Raw genomic sequence first — 18,817 nt, 5'->3', positions numbered from 1 at the left:
TACCTCCTATCTCCTTTCATTTGCTATATGATGGTTACTGATAATTACTATGCATAACATGAAATATGCAAGTGTATATGCATATGTGTAATGGATATGCAAGTGCTGTGTAAACTGCTGGTTTGAGTGCTGGTGGTTTTGTCACCACCACCACCACCATCACCAACACCATCACCATCATCACTGCCACCATTACCAACATCATCACCAACACCCATAGCCACCACCACTATCACCATTATGGTCTGTGCTTACCAAATAACCATGTACACTCTGGAAAAAGTAAACTGAATCCGTCAATGTCCCAAAGTTGCCTGGTAGGGGGTGGTCTGTACTCCAGTTGTCCACATCTGCCAATCATCACAACAATCTTGGTTGCCTTCCTCCATTGAGTCATGTTTTCCAGCCTCTTCAGCCAGCTTGGAACTTTGATTTATGGCCCAGTTTGTTCTTGTAGTTGGTCATTTCCTTACCCAGTGGGCAAATCCCCAACTTCCTGATCTTTGTATTTATTTTTTCACATCCTACATGTCTGTTCAATACCTCACTAACACTTAAGTTTTCTTGAAGGCAAAGAAGCCCACCTCACTTTCAGCACATTCTACATTATTATATGTACATATACTAATACAAATACTATATTATAATGATTTCTACATTAAAAGTGCTTAATAAAAGTACTTAATTAAAAAATACATAATACTATATTAGATATTTGTAATGGGTAAAGAATAATGTCCCCACTTGCCTAAATCTTACATAAATCCTCATGGGTCCCCACTCACCAGGCACCAATGGTCAGTATGTGGGGACTCTGAGTAGGTGTATCTGAAAGATGCACTGGTATAACCGAGGGAAAACCAGCCAGATTCCCTGCCAATGGCCCCGACGTCTGACATCTGCTTATCAGTGCAGAGAAGTAGAGAAGATCTCACAATAATTAAAATACCCATGAGCATGGAGTTAGCACGAACAGGAAATTTATTAGTGCACACAGAGAATCACATTCTCCAAAGGCCATAGGATCAAATCATTTGTTCTCAGTAAGCTAGTCTATATGAGAAGCTGGATCATAATGTGAAAGGTGCTTAAACAGGGAGAAATCAGAGTAAAGCTGTTAGAAGAATCAAATAATCAATGCCATCCAGCTAAGAAAGGCTAACAACAGGGTTCCTGGCTTCTCAGCAGGTTCAGAATTACTTCATGTCTTTTGCCTACATCTCCCTCGTCCAGAGCCAGGAAGGGATGAACATCTCCACCCTCCGATTCCAAGGTTCTTCCTTTCCCAGGCCTTCAGGACCAGCCGGTGTCCCTTCTGAGAGATACATTATTTCTTCATCTGCATCAATCAGGGCACATTGCGGCCATGATAACCTAAGAGCCACTCAAGCTTTTTCAGACAACCTTGGATATACATCCATGTTTTCATTCATTTCTCTGCTGATCATAAAGAGACCAATTGTATTTTCTTCATTTTCAAAAGTTTGGGAGTCACTTTATTACAATCCCTAATGCTTTCCATGTCACTGAATTGCGTTCACACCTAAAAATGAGTCTTTTTGTTGCTTGCAAATCTTATTGCCTTGATACCTAGTATTATATGCCCCAGGAAGGGTAAGTAATAATAGATTTTTAAGTGCCTGTTCTGATTGACTGGTGGTGATTGCCCAGAGTAGAGTGATGAGAAGAATTTGGTGGTTGCATCTAGGGTCAGTAAAAAAGTGGTGATCAGCTGGTGACATCTGCCAGGAAGGTAGAAAAGAGGACTGGTGGCAATTTGTTCTATTGTTCTAGCCCTGACACATGTCACCCTAAGCAGTGCTCTCAACTCAGTGACTCTGCTGGACCCTGTTAGGTATGCTCTAACCTTGGATTTGCACAGGCGGAGGTATTCTAATATGACATAGGTGTGAGCTTATTGAATGAACCTGTGTTGAAGTATTGTATTGTGAGAAAACAGTTTGCCAGGTGGATCTGCATTACTGGGGCTAGTTAACCCATCACATAGATGGGACTAGCATCCCCAAATTCTAAATTATCTTCTACTGGCCTTTCCCTCACACTTCAACCAAATAGTTGGTTTTTTTTCTCTCTCTGTTTTTTTTTTTTTTTTTTTTTTTTTTTTAAACTTGTATACAGCAAAGGTGCCTTGTTTCTGGATAGATTTGATTCCCTATTACCTGCCAAGCTGTTCAGTGTTCTAGATACAGCTTTCCCTGCCAGCTCTGTGCCATCATCTCTGAGCCAACTTTTATCAATGTACCAGCAGTATCTTGAAGCATATTCTTTTACTTTTTGAAAAGTTGAACAGCTCAAGACCAGGGTTTGCTGCTACAGTTCTGCTCCCAAGCAGATGTTGATTCAATTATCAGCATTCTTTGGATATAGTCAATGCATTTTTATTACTCCACCCAACTGTTTTGTAAGTATTCTGTGAGAGACCTTGATAAATGTCTGGTTGAAATTTGGGTAAGCATCTACACTGGCAATCTTGTGAAATCCTGACTAGAAATGAAGTTGGAGGTCATCTTGTCAAACCCACTTATTTGATAGAAGAAGACATTGAATGCCAGCCAGAGAGAGAGAGAGAGAGAGAGATGATGAGCAGATGTTCCTCAAGATCACACACCTAGTTAGTGGTAGAGTGAAGACAAGGACATCAGCCTCCCATCTTGTGAATTCAGTGTTCCTCTCTAATCACCATCAAAGTGCTGTGAGGTCAACTGGCTGGCATGATTCTTTCTATTTACAGACAAGTAAATTAAAGCTCACAGAGATTAGTGGTCATTCCCCAGACTGTATAATGAATGAGGGGTGGAACTGGTTTTGGTGTTCTGGTTTTGCTAGGGATGAGAATTTACTTGCGAATAGAACGTTTAAAGAGCACAGCAGTATAGCAGAGTCTCCATGAGATTATGAAGAAGTGTGAGCTTGTAATAATTGAGTTCCATGATATTTTTTTCTAATAACATTTTGTGGCAAGGCCTTTCAAGGCAAAGGAGGCAAACAGGATGACACAACCCTAGTCACCACAGCAAGCAAAGATACTTTACTTTAGGGATTTGGGGCCCTCTACTATGATCTTTAAGCAAGCAGCAGCAACGTGATTTGAGGTGGTCGTAGTCTGAAAAATGTAACACAGATTCAGTGAAACTGAAGGGTGAGGCAGGAATATTAGAAGCAAGGGAGGTGGTGCTCAGAGATAAAGAATATCATCCTATCGCCTTGAAATGTGTTTCAGGAAGTAATTGTTCTAATGTTTATTGTGAAAATGTATTCTCAAGAAGTTTGGCTAACACATATTCATTCACAGTAGCTTAGAAGTTCTTTAAGGGCAGTATTCCTGCCTTATTTCATTGATTATATAACCCTTGGACCTAGAACTATACATGATATATGGTAGACATTTCATAAATGTTCATTAAATGACATAAACAAGAAGACAGGTGGTCTTCTCAGTGAATGACTGATCTGGGATGATGATCAAGGACCATAAAGTTTGGAACAATCAGAGATCACAAAGCCAGGTTTCAGTACAGAGATGTATAGAGGGTTGTCCTTCATTATTTGGGTGCAATGAATGGACTCTGCAATATGATCCCTCACCCACCGGGGTGACAAGATTGGAAAAGCCTAGGGGTAGTTGACTCTCAAAGGTGGTGAAGCACAGTGCTGCAGGAAGTTACCCATATTGTGTGAAAATGAAACAGACCATCCTACAAGAGAGTGGGTTCTCCATCCCCAGTGGGTTTCTAGAAAATCCATAGAACCACATACAGATGCTGTAGAGATGCCTTTGCTGGCCATGAGGTTTCAGTAGATGATCTCAAAGTTTTGCTTTTCTCTAATTCTGAGATCCTAAAAGCCAACTCTACGATAGAGATTGCTTAGATAAGTGCAAAGTGGTATAGCAATTTAAGGACTTACTAGTATGTATGTGCAAGGAACTGTATCAAGTATATATTTCTGTGATGCTATGAAAGATTAGGCCAAATTCACCCTCTGCAAATCTACACATTCGCAGCCTGAATCCTCCAAATTCACCCTCTGCAAATCTACACATTCGCAGCCTGAATCCTCCAAATTCACCCTCTGCAAATCTACACATTCGCAGCCTGAATCCTCCAAATTCACCCTCTGCAAATCTACACATTCGCAGCCTGAATCCTCCAAATTCACCCTCTGCAAATCTACACATTTGCAGCCTGAATCCTTTCCCACGTCGCTCACACCTCAATACCTGTCACCTGCCCTGTCTCTTGTCTCCCCCTGTGACTGTGTTTATCTTACTCCGAAGGCTTTCTCGAAGCCTGTCTCCCTCCTTTCAACTCTAAAAATCCACAATCCATCCTACATTAAAGAAAAATCTTCATTTGACCTTTCTGTCCCTTCTAACTTCTATTTGTCCGCCTGAATACTGAAATAAGTACTTTTCATCTTCTGTCTTAATTTTTGGGCTTCTGATCTTACCACTGAATTGAATCTGCAGTTTTGGGGTCACTAATTATCTCTCATGACCAAATTTAAATGTCTTACTTCAAGTCTAACCCTTCCTGAACTATTACTGAATGACATTATTAATAATTCCCCATTTCGCCTACACTCCCTGCAACTGTGAATGTTGCATAATATTCTTGTTGAATGCCTCAGTAATGCCTTGTTCCATAAGCTATAACCATTTCTGGTCATTTTTTCCTGGTTCCATTGGTTTCTCTCCTTCCTCTCATTTTAAGTTTGGGTGCTGCTATTTTAGACATATGTTTTGCATACCTCATGCACTCACATGGTTATAACCCCTTTTTACTTTTACACAGAATCTGTTTGAAATTTACATTTGCAGCCTCCACTTCTTCTCTCTTTGATTGCTTAATCTGTAAGCCTCCCCTGGAGAGTTCACTGGAGATTGAAACATGGCATGTTTTAAATAAAACTCGCCATGGCTCCCTCCTGCTTCTCTGAGTGCTAGCACCTCAGCAACCGTTGGCATCCCTGAAAACTCTCTTGGGAGCTTCCCCAAAGGGAAGTCATTGCTGAACCTGTCTCTTTATTACAAACCTGCTATGCCTATAGCACCTCAGTGCCACTTTTTCTCTGCATGTTGGCAGGAGCTGCCCTGGTCCATGCCTGGTCAGTCCAGCACCTGGATCTGCGCACATACCTTCAGGCTTAGAGCTCTTCCCCCAGGTCTCCTCCAACTTCCTCATCCCTCCTGTTTCTTTGGAACCTTGAGTGAGTGAATCTCCATTTCTCCAAAATATAAATCTCTTGCCCTTGCCTACTAGGCCCTCAAGCCCCTGCCAGTCTCCTTCCTGATCCTCCACAAGAAGCTTCCTTGGCTCCACCCCAGCCAGTCGTCTGCCCCCGCGGCCAAGTGCCAGTTGCTCATTTCCAGCTTTGCATGAGGTCTTCTGTGTTCATTTGCTCTGGCTGCCATAGCAGTGCTCCACAGACTGGGGGCTTCAACAACAGATTCTGATTTTCTCACTGTTCTGGAGGCTGGAAGTTCAAGATCAAGGTGCCCGCAGGATTTGTTTGTTCTGAGGCCTCACTCTGTGTCTTGCAGATGGCCGCCTGCTCACTGTGTCCCCACGTGGTCACTCATCTGTGTGGTTTGTGTCCTAGTCTCTTTTTATAAGGACACCAATCCTATTGGGTTACGGTCTACCCTACAGACCCCATTGAACCTTAATTACCTCTTTTAAGAATCTCTCTCCAAATACAGTCATATTCTGAAAACCTGGGGTTAGGACTTCCCCATAACGATCTTGTGTTGGGGGCACACAGTTCAGCCCATCACACCTCCTCTTCCAAACTGCCATCTGTCCTTTCATCTCTCTCCTCATTCTTTCTCTCTGTCTGTCCCTCCCTGCCATCAGCACCCAGTGATCCTCATTTCGTTGTTCCCATTGGACGGTCTTTTCAGCCTCACCCTGTGGGTTTATGCACAGGTATGTGCTGCTTCATGAACCTGCCTCTTTTCCAGGTCATTCCAGTTCTGCTCTCTGTCTCTGACTCGATTGAGAGCAGGGACTGTGTCTCTTGCACGCAGCCCTTGACCTGGAAGCACTTGAGAAATGCCATCGTTAAGTTACTGTGAGTCCGTCCTCACACATCCTCTCCTCTCACTTCTCGAGAGACTATTCAAGGGAAAGACCTCACTTAGGGGCTTTTTTCCTGAGTGGTGATGGAGAACACAAGTGGTAACTCTGTGGACAGCCAGGAGGAGAAGGGCTGAGGCTCCATGCCAGTGACATTCAGCAAGCTAACCTTTCCAAATCAGAAAGGCAAGGGAGGGAATCTGGGAAGCCCTAAAGGCAGTGGAGAATTCAGGGATTTTCTGCTGGACACAGTAAGAACAACTATTCTCTCAGAAGCTTTGGAGAACGTGCTATTTCTTTGACCTAAGGGGTTGAAGATTCTAGCTAGAACTCATTTCCTCTCCAAGTGGTAGGTTGGCTGGGAGGCTCCCGCTGGGAGTAGAACCAAGCCTGTGATGGGAAGCCCGTTGTGTCTTGGTGGCCCACCGAGGAAGACAGCTGGGTGTCATGTGCTGGGAGTGGCATTATGATGGGCTGGCTGAGCCCTGAGTGTGTTTCTGGGCAGACTCCAGAGTGAGGGTCTTGAAGGTGGGTTGCTGCGGTCTTCCGCCGTCCTCCCTAGTGACTCAGGACAAGTGTTTGAGGCCGTGCCCAGGAAAGATATGCCATTCAGTTAAAGATCCCCCGCTTTCCTCATCCTCCCTTCTTTCATCCTCCCATGCTTCCTTCCTCTCCCTTCATCCCTTTTCTTCTCTCTCCCCCTCCCCGCTCTCTCCCCTCATTCACTGTCAGGAAGGGCCATACCAGAAGGGCCCGTTCAGCGTGGCGTGGCAGCGGCAGAGGCTAGCAGCAACGGCAGCTTCCACAGTGAGTCTGGATTTCATTTCTGGGGCCAGGGGGCTGGGCAAGGCAGTCCACACACAGACTGACAGCTTGCAGGCTTTGGAGAGGCACTTCCATGGGCCGGGGCCTACTTCCAACCTCTCTTTCCTTGCCTCCCACTGTGGGGCATCATTTAACTTCCATGGAAGTTTCCTGCCAAAGCCATTGATGTGCTTGGGATGTCTCATGGGGAGGCAGCATGGTGGGGGGTGGCGGGCCATAATCTGCTAAAATTAGGTGCACAGCCGGGAGAGCCGCCAGAGTTCACGTGGCTGCCAGGGTTTCTGTCCAGGCCTGTGCGTGCGGTGGAGGCTGGAGGCTCTGCATGGATGATGGTTTGGCTGCTTTCTTGCATTTCAGGAGGTGTGACCTTGAGTTTTGAGTACACATTGTGTGCCTACACTACATAGGAGAGTCCTGTAAGGAAATAAGAATGCCCTAAGTGCACAGACTAGAGGGTCTAAGAACCGGAGGTCTCCCCGTTGACCTCAGGTGAAGTGTGGTCTAACAGACTTGGTGCTCGGGACAGTCATTACAGACCCTCTGTGACTGAGTCAGATCCCCCAGTGCTTGCAGGGAGGCTTTTGCCCTCCCCATTTTAGTTTCTATGGTAATTTCTGGCAGGGAGATGGACATACTGTAGAGTCAGTCGAAGTTCCATCTGTCTTGCCATGATCGTCAGACTGCATTGGATGGCTTCCTTCCACTTTGTGCTTGGGGGCTTTTTCTTTCCATCTGGGGAATGGTCCACCTGGGAAAACAGAAGCAAAAATTTCACCTACTCAGCCTTAAAGATCCCGCCTAGGCTAAGAAGACACAAGCCCTGCTTGCAATCTTGAGGGGCTTTCCAGAGGCCAGAGGCTGTGTCCAAACACTGACTGGGAGTGTGGTAGTTAAGTCAGTTTTGAAGTGAGAAGCTTCTGGTTTCTAATATACGGTATTATCCTGACCCTGCAGTCTTAATGGGCAGGTGCATGGGACGGAAGGCTTTTACAATTTCATTCATTGCTCTCATAATTTGCTTAGGGAGGTAAATTAAGCACAGCCTCCCAGGTTCTTTCAGGATCAGTTTTATGGGTTTCTCATCTTGACACAGCTCCTGATAACAGCATGAAACTTTAAGATTTTCAGTACTAACAATTGTGTATAGCTAGGGTATATCAGAACAAACATGCTGGGCAGCCCTGTGAGAATTTTGCAAGCAGGACCATTATGGAAAAATAATCAGTGTGTTCTCACGCTTTTAAAATATCGTATGTATTTTAGTCACATCAGGTTCAAACTCTTGGTTTTAGGAACTGACAGGTTGCATTAAAATATCAAGTTGGTCAAATTTATTAATTTCAACAAATATTTAATATTAATCAACTGTATGTGTTTGATTGTCTAAAGTTGGACACTTCTGAGAATGAAAAGGGAAGCTATTAATAATTATATAGGAGCTACAGGCATAAATTTAGACCTCTCTTGGTAAATTGGGGCATACAGTCATTTTATCCATGTATGCTGAGTTATTGTTGGTGCCAGCAATGAATAGAACAGACAAAAGTCACTGCCCTTACTGAGGGAGATAAAAAATAAAGATAAAGTCAAATATGTAGTAAATTTAAGAGTGATAAGTTCTTAAGCGAGAAGTGAAGCAGAGAGGAGAAAAAGAAGTACTTGGAGGTAGTAATGGTGGCGTTGGTCGTGGTAGTAGCGGTGTGTGTGTGTGCAGTTTAGGTAGGGAGGTCGAAGCAATTGCATTGCTTAAAGAATATGATATATTTTAGTTTCTTTAGTTCCTCCAAAAAGGGCTTTTGTGGTTCAGCTAAAACTTACTGCATGGATGAAGTCATATCTGAAAATTCTGAGTCCAAATAAAGAAATACTCACAAACTTCATGACAGAAAGCAAAGAGAGAAAACCATGTGGCTGTAACACTGGAAGCATACCTTGCCTGCTTGATGGTCAGCACAGGTTTTATCTCCCACTGACATCACTGAGATGGTATCAGAAAGTGAATATGGCTGTGGATTCATCTATTTGGGGAACATCTTTGTAGAAAGTCCCTTAATCTCTGACTCGCGCTGGCTATTCAGGGCACCTTAAGGCCTTTCCTTCTCCCATTTTCTGTGGGGTAATGGAAGGGCAGCTTACATCTGCTGAATACCTTCTCTAGCCAGGCACTTTGATGGAATTTTTAGTAAGTTAATTTATTTAATTTATACTGTTGTATTGAAGACATTATTATAGTTCCACTTTGGGGATGAAAACACTGATGTTTAAACTCAGAACTAGAAAATAGCAGAGTCAGGGTTAATGCAGGTTGAATTATGTCTGAAATTCTGCCTTTATCAGTTAGCCTGAGCATCTTTCCATAGAGACCAGTGGCAGGAAGTGGAAGTGTGAAAAGGACTCACTGGGTGACCTGAATGTCCCATGTGTGGGCTGATTTGCATGGCTGGATCAGGAGCAGCAGATGTGTTCATGTCTTTGCTGATTGTGCATGAAGGCACAGCAACTTCTGCTGCTTTTTTGTGTGTTGTCATTGGAAATGGGATGGGCATGGACAAGTTTCGGGGCATGAGAGTAAATCTTCCTGTGTGGCTTCCCTCCTCGGCTGAGGTGGAGGCTTAACTTCAGTGAGTCAAAGTTCCTGGGGCTCACGCACATTGGAAGGAGGAACCCTGCATGGTGTCTGTGTATAGATAATAGGGGTGGGGAGAATGCATGCAGAGTGCTCAGACTCAACAAAGGTTTTTTGACGGGTTGAGTCAAGAGTTGAGTTTGAAGATAATCCTAAATTTCCTGTCTGCCTTTGTAAATGTAATCCACAGACTGACCTCATCCACTCTTAGGATGCTGTTAGGAAGAAACAGGATGTCTCTGGACCACATCTCAGATATGGTGGTTATATTTAACCTCAATATCACTGTGTAACCTTGCATTTATCTGTGGCGTATTTCCCAGAAAACAAATAGGTAGCATCTTGTTTTATGCATAATATGGTAACCTCCTGATAAGGTTATGTGTCAAGCAAATCACCATTTAGATGCACAAGAGAGACCTGCTACAACAAAGTAAAGAATTATTTTGGGATGCCTGTGACCCTCTCCAGTTTTACTCTTGTGGTAAAGGAGAAGATTTCTACCTGCAATGTTATACTTTCCTTGGAGTCTTTGAACATATTTATCCAAGGGTCTCAATGCATGTCAAGGCAATGCCTCTTAGTTTCACAACATGTATCGTAGGGGTGGAGAGAAGTCATTACACTTGTCATTCAGCAAGGATTTTCTTTTTCATGATGTTGTTACCATCACAGAAATATACTTCAGGCGCTGATGTCCCTCACTGTGGTCTTCTGACTGTTGGGTAGAAATACCTCATCACGTTTTGTTCTTTACTGCTTCGGGATCATTGTCTAGTCCTCGCCTCATTTTGATACTTGAGAACTGAGGAGGGAAAGCATCATTCACCTTCCTCCATAGGATACTCCACTCTTATCTGAGTTCTCCCTCTGGTAAAAACAAATAAGCAAGCAAATTACCTTTTCTTCTAAAATATTAACCCATCTCAACACATTTGGCTTCTCTCCTCTGCATCTGTGTGCTACGTGGAGTCCCAGCTGGGAGTCGGGATAAAGATGAGAAGTGTCTGCTTATATTTCAAACTGACAAGGATAGTCCTTCTTTTTCTGGTTACATATGGTCCGCCCTGCCACTCACACAGACAAGATACGTCTTAATTCCAGAAGGGAATTAAGCTGTAGCTAAAAGAATAGTACCCATGCCTTAGACACAAATCTGCAAGGGCACCTGGTCATGAGTGTGTCTTGGTCTGGGAATCTGCTTAGAGACTTGGTCATAGACACATCCTTTACAGCAGCATTCTGGGATCTCAGGGGTGAGATGAATCTAAGAAAAAAGATTCAGGGAGATCCCAGAGGCCCACATGAAAAAGCTTATTGTAGTTTCATCCTAAGTGGGCAAGTTTTGGTCATACACACATCTTTTAAGGCAGCATTCTGGGATATCTCCTCACCCAAACAAAGTTAGTATTTCTAAGGAACCTAAGGACACACACCTGTTTATTTCCATGCCCAAGATACACAAGGAGAACATAAGAGAAGCTTTTTTCACTCCTGTAGGCATGCCACTGTTTTTCAGCCATGACTGAGGTTGTGGAGAGGGTCTGGTTGCAGTGAGGATGTCTGTGAGCTAGAGAGTATTCTAAAAGCCACTAGGAGTTTCCCAAAGTCAAACACCAATGTAGTTACAGTTTTGAAATTGTGGAATGTGGTTTCCCCCATTTTCATTGCCATCCCAAGTCTTGTGATCATTAAGACTGGCCTTCTGGGGAAAACTAAGGCAGTCCTCTGTATGAGATGAGCATTAATTTACATGGTATCTCATGTCCTCATAAGTTCAGAGTTTGTCTGTTCTTAGTGCCAGTCCTCTGGGCTCTTAACTGGAGATTTATCCAGAGATAAGAAATCTGCCCATTAAATAGTAATTAATCTTTGAGCTCTCAGATCTCTTAGCATTTTGCTTTCTGATTATCCGAAGAAATACAGTGTCTCAGAGCAGAGCAAGCCCCTAGAACAGGATGATAAGCAGTGCCTGGAATGGAGTAGGGCTCAGGTCTTCAAGGGAAGGGGATGTGGGAGCTAAAGGGAAGATGATGGAGGAATCGGGGGGAGTCTTTCTGGTTGTGCCATCCAAGACCACTCACTAGAATGTTGCCCTAGTCTCGTGATGGGGCTTCTTGGTCTGCATCTTATATTCAAAGCTGGTCAAGTCCATTTGCTTCTGCAATTCTTCTGGGACAAATGACTCAGGAGAAATTCATATGACTACAAGAATTGTGACACCGCCTCCTGTCTGGCGATGATGTGGGTTCCGCTATTTCTGGGCTGGTGCCCACCTCTCTTGAGCCTTATCTAGTTCCTCTGATTAGTGCTGCCTCCTCTCTTTCTGTCACTTGTGGCTAGCCCTAATGGAAAGTAGATGTCTGAGGCAGCCTCCAGGCAGATGCATCCGGCTGAAGAGTTCTGGCACCTGGGCAAATGCAGTCCTCCAAATAAAGCCTTTAGTTCAGATGCTGGTCTCAGAGCCCACACTGTGGACTGTGTCCTGTGAGCCCTTATGGCCAGAGAAGTTCTGGCATGCAGGGCAGGGAAGGAACGAGGGGGGTTCGGGGTGAAAGGAGGCTTATTGTAGTTTCATCCTGGCTGGGCATGTCGGTTTTTTCATGGGCCTCTGGGATCTCTCTGAATCTTTTTTCTTTGGTTCATTTCTAGAAATAGACATTTTATTTCTAGAAATAGAGACTAACTTGAGAGTTGAATTTTCTAGTGTTTTCTCAGGATTTTTTCAGCTGTGACAGAAAGCTCTCTACCTTAAGCAAAAAGGCAATGTATTGTCTTAATAATAATTTTTTTTTCGGGTTTAGGACTTATTTCTAGTGTTGGCTTAATTTGAAGACCTAAATAATGTCACCACGTAGAGCCTGCTGCTTCCTCTCTCCCTTCTTCCTTCTCATATCTACTCCAACTTCTTTCTGTAATTTCTTCATTTCTCTCTGCCTCTCTCTTTGTCTGCCCAAGACCATGATCTTAGAGAAAGAGATGATAATGGGAAATAGATTTCCAAACAATCAAGGCTAATGAATTTTGAAAATTATGATGATAAATGCTGCTGCAGTTGAACAGATTATGTGAGACCTAGATGTTCAGTAATGAAGACTTGTCCTCATCAGGGAGGTCTTGCCATCCGGAGCCCAGCTGACGAGGTGAGAAATTATCAGTGCCATTTCTACAAGCGTGGGACTGGACGTTATGCAGAGAAAAGCTGCAAGAGAAACACACAGGAAGCCAAGTCCATGACTGGCTGCTTTACCGAATCTGTCTATGGAGGAACATAGATGTTTGCCGACGCCATCTTTACGAGCCCTCTCTGGGCTGGTGTCGGTTCCCATCTTACTTCATTGAATCTGCTGATTTAGATATTTCTGAATGAAATTTCCCCTTCAGCTTTTCTAAGTGTTTTATGAGTGTTTTATATAAATCAAATTTATAGGATTTTTATCACATTATCCAAAATCTGCCATCCTAACCCATCAATTTACATGCTAAAACACTTTTACTAATGAGTCTTTTTTTTTTCAATTTATAATGTATAAGAATTTTAACTTGGTGGTGAATAAGAACATTGGTTTTGGAATTAGAATAATTCAGGTGTAAGATTTGGATCTTTCTGTCTCAAGCATTTTGGAATAAGATGCTTAACCTCTTCCTCTCCTGTCTCCTTTCCTCCCTCCCTCCCTCCCTCTTTCCCTCCTCCCTGCTTTCCTCCTTCCTTTCTTTCTTTCTCAATACTATGCTGTTGATAGTATTAGTTTTCAGAGCCAATGCATTTTGGAGGATTGAGTGAAGCAGTGCATTTGAATTCATTCGGCAAAAATCCTAGCACAGTATAAACATGCAATACGGTGTTGTTCTGTATCCCTGTTCACTGGGGCAAGAACTGAGCCTAACTCTACTCCCAAACTTGGAATGCTGAAAGCACCTCTTTCTGCCTCTGCTACGGTGGAGACCAGAGCTTTAGATAGATTAAGATGAGGACTCTACCCTTGGGGATTACCTACCCCAGCACTTAGCCTGGCTCTACCTTTTGGGGACCCACTAGGTGACCCTGAGAAAGATACTTCATCCAGTTTCATTAGCCTACAAACAAGAAATCCGCTTGCTCAAATTCCCCTTTTATTCTTTTGGAAACAGGAATGTGTGTAACAGAGTAGGAATGCCTTTGAATAACAACTGTCCAACTGTGATGCCTGGCTTAACATTTAAGACTTTCTCCTAGGTTCATCCTCAGAGCAGTCCTCTCTTGCCTTTTGACCTTGAAGGAGAAGCCAAGAGGCAGGGCTTGTTTATAAGGAGAGATGGAGCAGCCCACAGCTGCAGGCCTCAGATTACGGCCTGGAATACCAGATGTGTGTGGAGGTACAGCTCTTCCATCTCTTTCATCTGAGCCTGCCCTTGGCCTGCACCCTTCACAGCCGAGAGGCAGCCCAGGACCCAGTTGTAGAGTAGCAGGCTGTGTGGAGAGAAGTGGGCTCCAGAGCTCTAACCTTCTCACAGGGCCAGGAGGGACATCCAAAGGTTGTCCAGTCTCTAATTGACCAAAGCATCCTGTTTTGGAACTGGATGATACCTAAAGGTCAACTAGCTGAACTCTTTCCCTCACCCTACCAATTACACAGATGAGGACACAGGAGGTCAGGGGTAAGCCCGGAGGTATGATGCAAACTAAGGCAGGGCCCTGGAGCTTCTGAGTTCTGGCCCATGCTCTCCTTCACTGCCTGCAGCATGCACACACACACACACACACACACAAACACACACACCCCTTCTATAAAGTCAGGCTGCTGATGCTGCAGATGTTAGGAAGGGCCTTGAGTTGCGCTTTTGTACAGTGTTCTTGATGTCCTGATTCAGTTGAGAAAATTATGTTTTCGACCATCTCATGCAGTTTTTGAGCAGAGAGGAATCTTAGCAAAACTCTGGTCTGACTATATCATTATCGCCAAGTGTGAACATTGAGACCGAAAGAAAGCACAGGCTTCCAGGGCCACAGGATGGTAGAACTGGGGCAAGAACCCAGATGAGCTGACTCTCAATCCAGTGCTCTTTTCGTTCTGTTTCCTGGCTTATCTCGGTGCCAGACCTTCCCTCTGGCTGCCTCCCTCCCAGGATGCCTGAGATGCCTCTTGGCCTTGCCATGGCTGTGTGGCTGGGTTGATACCCCATTTCCTGGCACTTTTCAAGGGAAGGCCCAACTAGAAGCCTGTGGTGCATGAAAAGACTGGTGGTACTCTTCTGTTGATGAATCACCTTGCAGCTGCCACAGTGCTTCAACTGCTGTTATTACCCAACCTCAGGCTTTCTTGAGAATTTAACCCTGCTATTTTGTCCAAGTTGAATCCTGACTTTTAAATGAAGATAAAGGACTTTATCCACTGTTTCATGTCTGTGGTCCTGCAAGTGATCTGTGAGCTCTCTTCTCTCAGGCACCAAGCATCCTTCCTTTAGAATTAAAGGGTCGTTTTTCATTACTCAAAGAAAAATCCCATTTTCCATTGGATGAAGAGTGCATTCAACTCCCAAGAAAGCTTTAGGTGTATGAAAAGGCTAATTTTGTCCACCTTCTCCTTGCCCTTATCAAAGCTCCTCCAGCAGCCAGTCAGTGGATGGAAGGGAAATTCAGCTCCAGCTCAGAGAAGCTAGATAAGGCAGCCTGTAGCCTAAGAAGGACTTGTATATTCTTTATGTCATCTCACATGGTGTGCATTTGACTTGCCTTTGCCTGGGGATGTGGCCATCAGTAGTAGGTTTCTGCTGTGCTCTGTATTGTTTACTGAAGAAATTAAAATATGCAAAGTGTTCCCAGTCCTCCCTTTTTGGGCTTCCTCTCCAGTTACTTCTGGCATTTTCAATTGGCATTTAATAAAACAAAAGGGGAGTCCAAAGGCTCAGGTCTCCCTCCAGCTGGAATAATTAATTTGGAGTAGTTTGGAAGTAGTAGATTTTTACCTCTAGCTATAGCTGTGCCTTTCTGGCTGATCTGTCCAACCTGCAGTATGTGCCCTGACTGACAGACTTCGAATGCTTCATGAAGGGTGCAGGGGATTAAGGGCTCAGAAATTGAGGGGGTGGCAGGAAAAGAAAGGAGAGGTGGGCCTCAATTTACTTATTATAGCAGCACAAACCAGCAAGGACTTCTTATCTTTCCTCAAGACAGCCTTACATTGAAAGAGCTACAGTGCAAGACACCTGAAAATTACTTCCTAATCCAGCCTAAATCTTTCCATCGCTTACCACTAATTATCGCCATCTACCTGCACACATAGAAATTCCAAATTCAATCCCTTATCTTATTTAAATCCTGGACCCAGAGAATGCCTCTTGGAAATATTTATAAAAGAGCAACACTACTGACACCCTTACAACTCTTATTCATCGCAATGACTGGCACTTGGTAAGCCTCAATATATGTTAGTAAGTAACAGTCGCAATAAGATTTGTAATTGTGTTAGTAGTATTGTTCTCTTATAAATATTTGAAAGAAGCATGCTCTGGGTCCAGGATTTAAATAAGATAAGGGATTAGATTTGGAATTTGTGTGTGTGTCAGCCTCCCAAATAGCCAGGACTACAGGCGCATGCCACCATACCTGGCTATTTTTTTTTTCCAATAGAGACAGGGTTTCACTGTGTTGGCCAGGCTGGTTTCGAACACCTGACCTCAGGTCATTCACCCGCCTTGGCCTCCCAAAGTGCTGGGATTACAGGCATGAGCCACTGTACCCAGCTTAGAATCCCTGATTAAAGGATTCAATGCCATCATCTTAAAGCTGATGGGATATTCAATCAATAAGAGGCATTATTAATGTCACTGAAAGGATAACTCAGTGAGCCCATTCATAGCTAAGTTTGCCTTTTGTGGGAAAAAAAACACCCCATCTCATTGTTTTCTTTATTAAAGCCAAATCATGTGGTTTTTCCTTGTTTTCCTGCCATGAAGCTTCACACGCAAAATATGCAGCCATTGAGCCTAGCCCACAGTAGAACACTGCACATTCCAACCAGCCTGGCCTTCTCTTCGAAATTCACTTTAGCTGCTCCTCCTGAGTGTCTAAGCCCTGCTTTTGTAAACATCCTGAATCCAAGAATACAGACTGGCAGCCACACACATCCTGGCAGCTCCTTTAAACCACTTCCAGCACTTAGGTGGAATTGTCTTGAACCTACAAACCCCACAAAAAGAGAGACTTGGAGTGCGGCGATGGATTAACTTCTGTCTTTGGCTCTACCATGCTGACTGGCTGGCATTTCATCCCTGAAGTGGTTTCTTATCCATGAATGGGGGATTATTGTCTCATTGTAAGGGTAATTGAGCAGAATGTCTAAGTGATTAGAAAAAATGGGAAGTGCACTATAACATACATGATCATTATCATTGAGAAGTTAGCATCTTTCAAGGAAGATTTAGGTTAAAAGTATTATGTATGTGCAGGTGTATTGAACCCTTGCCATGCCTCTGCTTCACTTACTATCTCATTTAATTTCTGCACGTGTTCTGAGTAAGTGTGTTATTATTCCCATTTTTATGCACAAGGAAGTCAAGGCTTCCAGAGGTTAAATAAATTCTCTATGGTTGCTGGGCTAGTAAATAGCATTGGCTGAGTTATACCTTATTCCCTTTGTTCCTTTGGGTCCTCTATTTCCTTATCCTGTGTACAGATTTCTGATATGTTATAATTTTTACTTTTTTTGGCCTCTATTTAGCAAAGTCAATCTTATTTGAAAGAAATTATCTTATTTTGACTAAATAAGTCTGAATCTAAACTAGAGCCTAATTGTTAGTACCTGAGCTATGCAGGGTCAGATTTTTCAAAATCTAGGATCATTAGAAGGATTCTTGACTTACGAATATGATATTATAGCCTGCATTTGGGGGCTGGGTGGATCCCTTTGAATCCAGTGTGATCCATGGATCTGAGCTTGATTGAGACCTCCAGCTTTGTGGAGTGACTTGAGCTCTTTTAACATCATCTTAAAGTTTGTTTCCGCTAGAAGATATTAGTGCAGCCAGGAGGCCCCAATCCAGTCATTTGCAAAAGGAAATAAGGGCCAAATTATTTTTCAACCCACATCTTTGGACTTGAAATGTCTGCTCTACAAAAAGAATATATTGCTTGAGGGCAGTAAAGGACAGTGAGGTCTCAGAATGAGTGCTAGCTTTTAGGCAGGATTAAGAAAGAGGAAAGCAAAATAAGTTATAAAAGGCATGTGTTCCTGGGGCTTCCCTCAGAACTTTGCTCCTGGCAGATGCAGCTCTAGGTAAGAGAACTGGGGAGAATCACAATGGGTCTATTTATCCTCTAGGCTCACACTGCTAAACAGCTTGGCTCTCAACTCCTTGTATTTTTGGAAGACTCCAAGGGTTTTTCCTAATCCTGGGGCTAGAGGCTCAGACTGAGACAGCCGTTCCACTGAGATTCTGCTAAATGGATGCTGTTTGCGTAAACTGTCAGAAAGCCCTGCTCTGAGGGAGCAATACTATAATGACGGCTTTGTGAGTTTTCTCTGCATTTTCCCTCCAAAGAATCTCAAGCACCTACTAGACCCGGGGCTGAGATATTTGGTTTGTCTATAAGAAGCTAGATAATAGTCTGTCCTACTTCACTGGGTAGAGGAGAGGCAGGAAGAAGGCAAGCAATTCTGACTTAGTAAGTCAAAAGTCTCGTGTCACTGCAGAAAAGTCATAATCTCTTGTATAAAGCTTGCGTCCGTGGAGTTTCCATACCTGGGTGAGGCACAGATGGACATATATTTGTGAGTACACATTCATGTATTGTAGATCAGAAATCAAAAGGATATCCAAACTAATATATCCCTAAGGCATCTACCCACAGAAACTGGGGGAATTCCACAGAGTTCTACCAGGTGACTCAAAGTCTGTGTACATCAGGGTGGAAAGAAGGAAATGATAGAACTGTCAATGAATAGAGTCAAACTCTAAAGTATTTTAAGAGATTTATTCTGAGGCAAATATGAGTGACCATGGCCATGGCCGGTGACACAGCCCTCAGAAAATGTTCCCAAGGTGGTCAGGGTACAGCTTGGTTTTATGTATTTGTAGGGAGGCGTGAGACATCCATCAAATCCATTTAAGAAATACATTGATTTGGTTCAGAAAGGTGAGACAAATCAAAGCGGGCAGGGAGAGGGGTGTTCCAGGCCATAGGTAAATTTAAACATTTTCTGATTGACGGTTGAGTTTATTTAAAGATCTGGGATCAATGGAAAGGAATGTTCAGGTTAAGATAAAGAATTGCGGTTACCAAATTTTA

The 18,817-nt window shown here is 43.5% G+C and overlaps 1 protein-coding gene across 6 annotated transcripts in view; it reads left to right on the top strand.

Annotated features, from left to right (window-relative positions):
- The window catches only part of NTRK3 (neurotrophic receptor tyrosine kinase 3), a 379,441-nt gene that overhangs the window by 340,438 nt on the left and 20,186 nt on the right, over positions 1-18,817 (top strand). For 3 of the 6 annotated variants that reach the window (XM_012438675.3, XM_012438674.3, XM_012438679.3), the window contains one exon: positions 6,831-6,905. The exons of the other annotated variants lie outside the window; for them this stretch is intronic. In XM_012438675.3, the coding sequence (XP_012294098.2) occupies positions 6,831-6,905 (75 nt within the window). The remainder of the gene's footprint in view (positions 1-6,830; positions 6,906-18,817) is intronic. 6 annotated transcript variants of the gene reach the window in all.

Source organism: Aotus nancymaae, unplaced genomic scaffold, assembly GCF_030222135.1.
Source record: "Aotus nancymaae isolate 86718 unplaced genomic scaffold, 86718_ANA_hifiasm-v0.15.2.pri h1tg000014l, whole genome shotgun sequence".
In the NCBI taxonomy this organism is placed as follows: domain Eukaryota; kingdom Metazoa; phylum Chordata; class Mammalia; order Primates; family Aotidae; genus Aotus; species Aotus nancymaae.
This window is presented reverse-complemented; position numbering and strand designations above follow the sequence as displayed.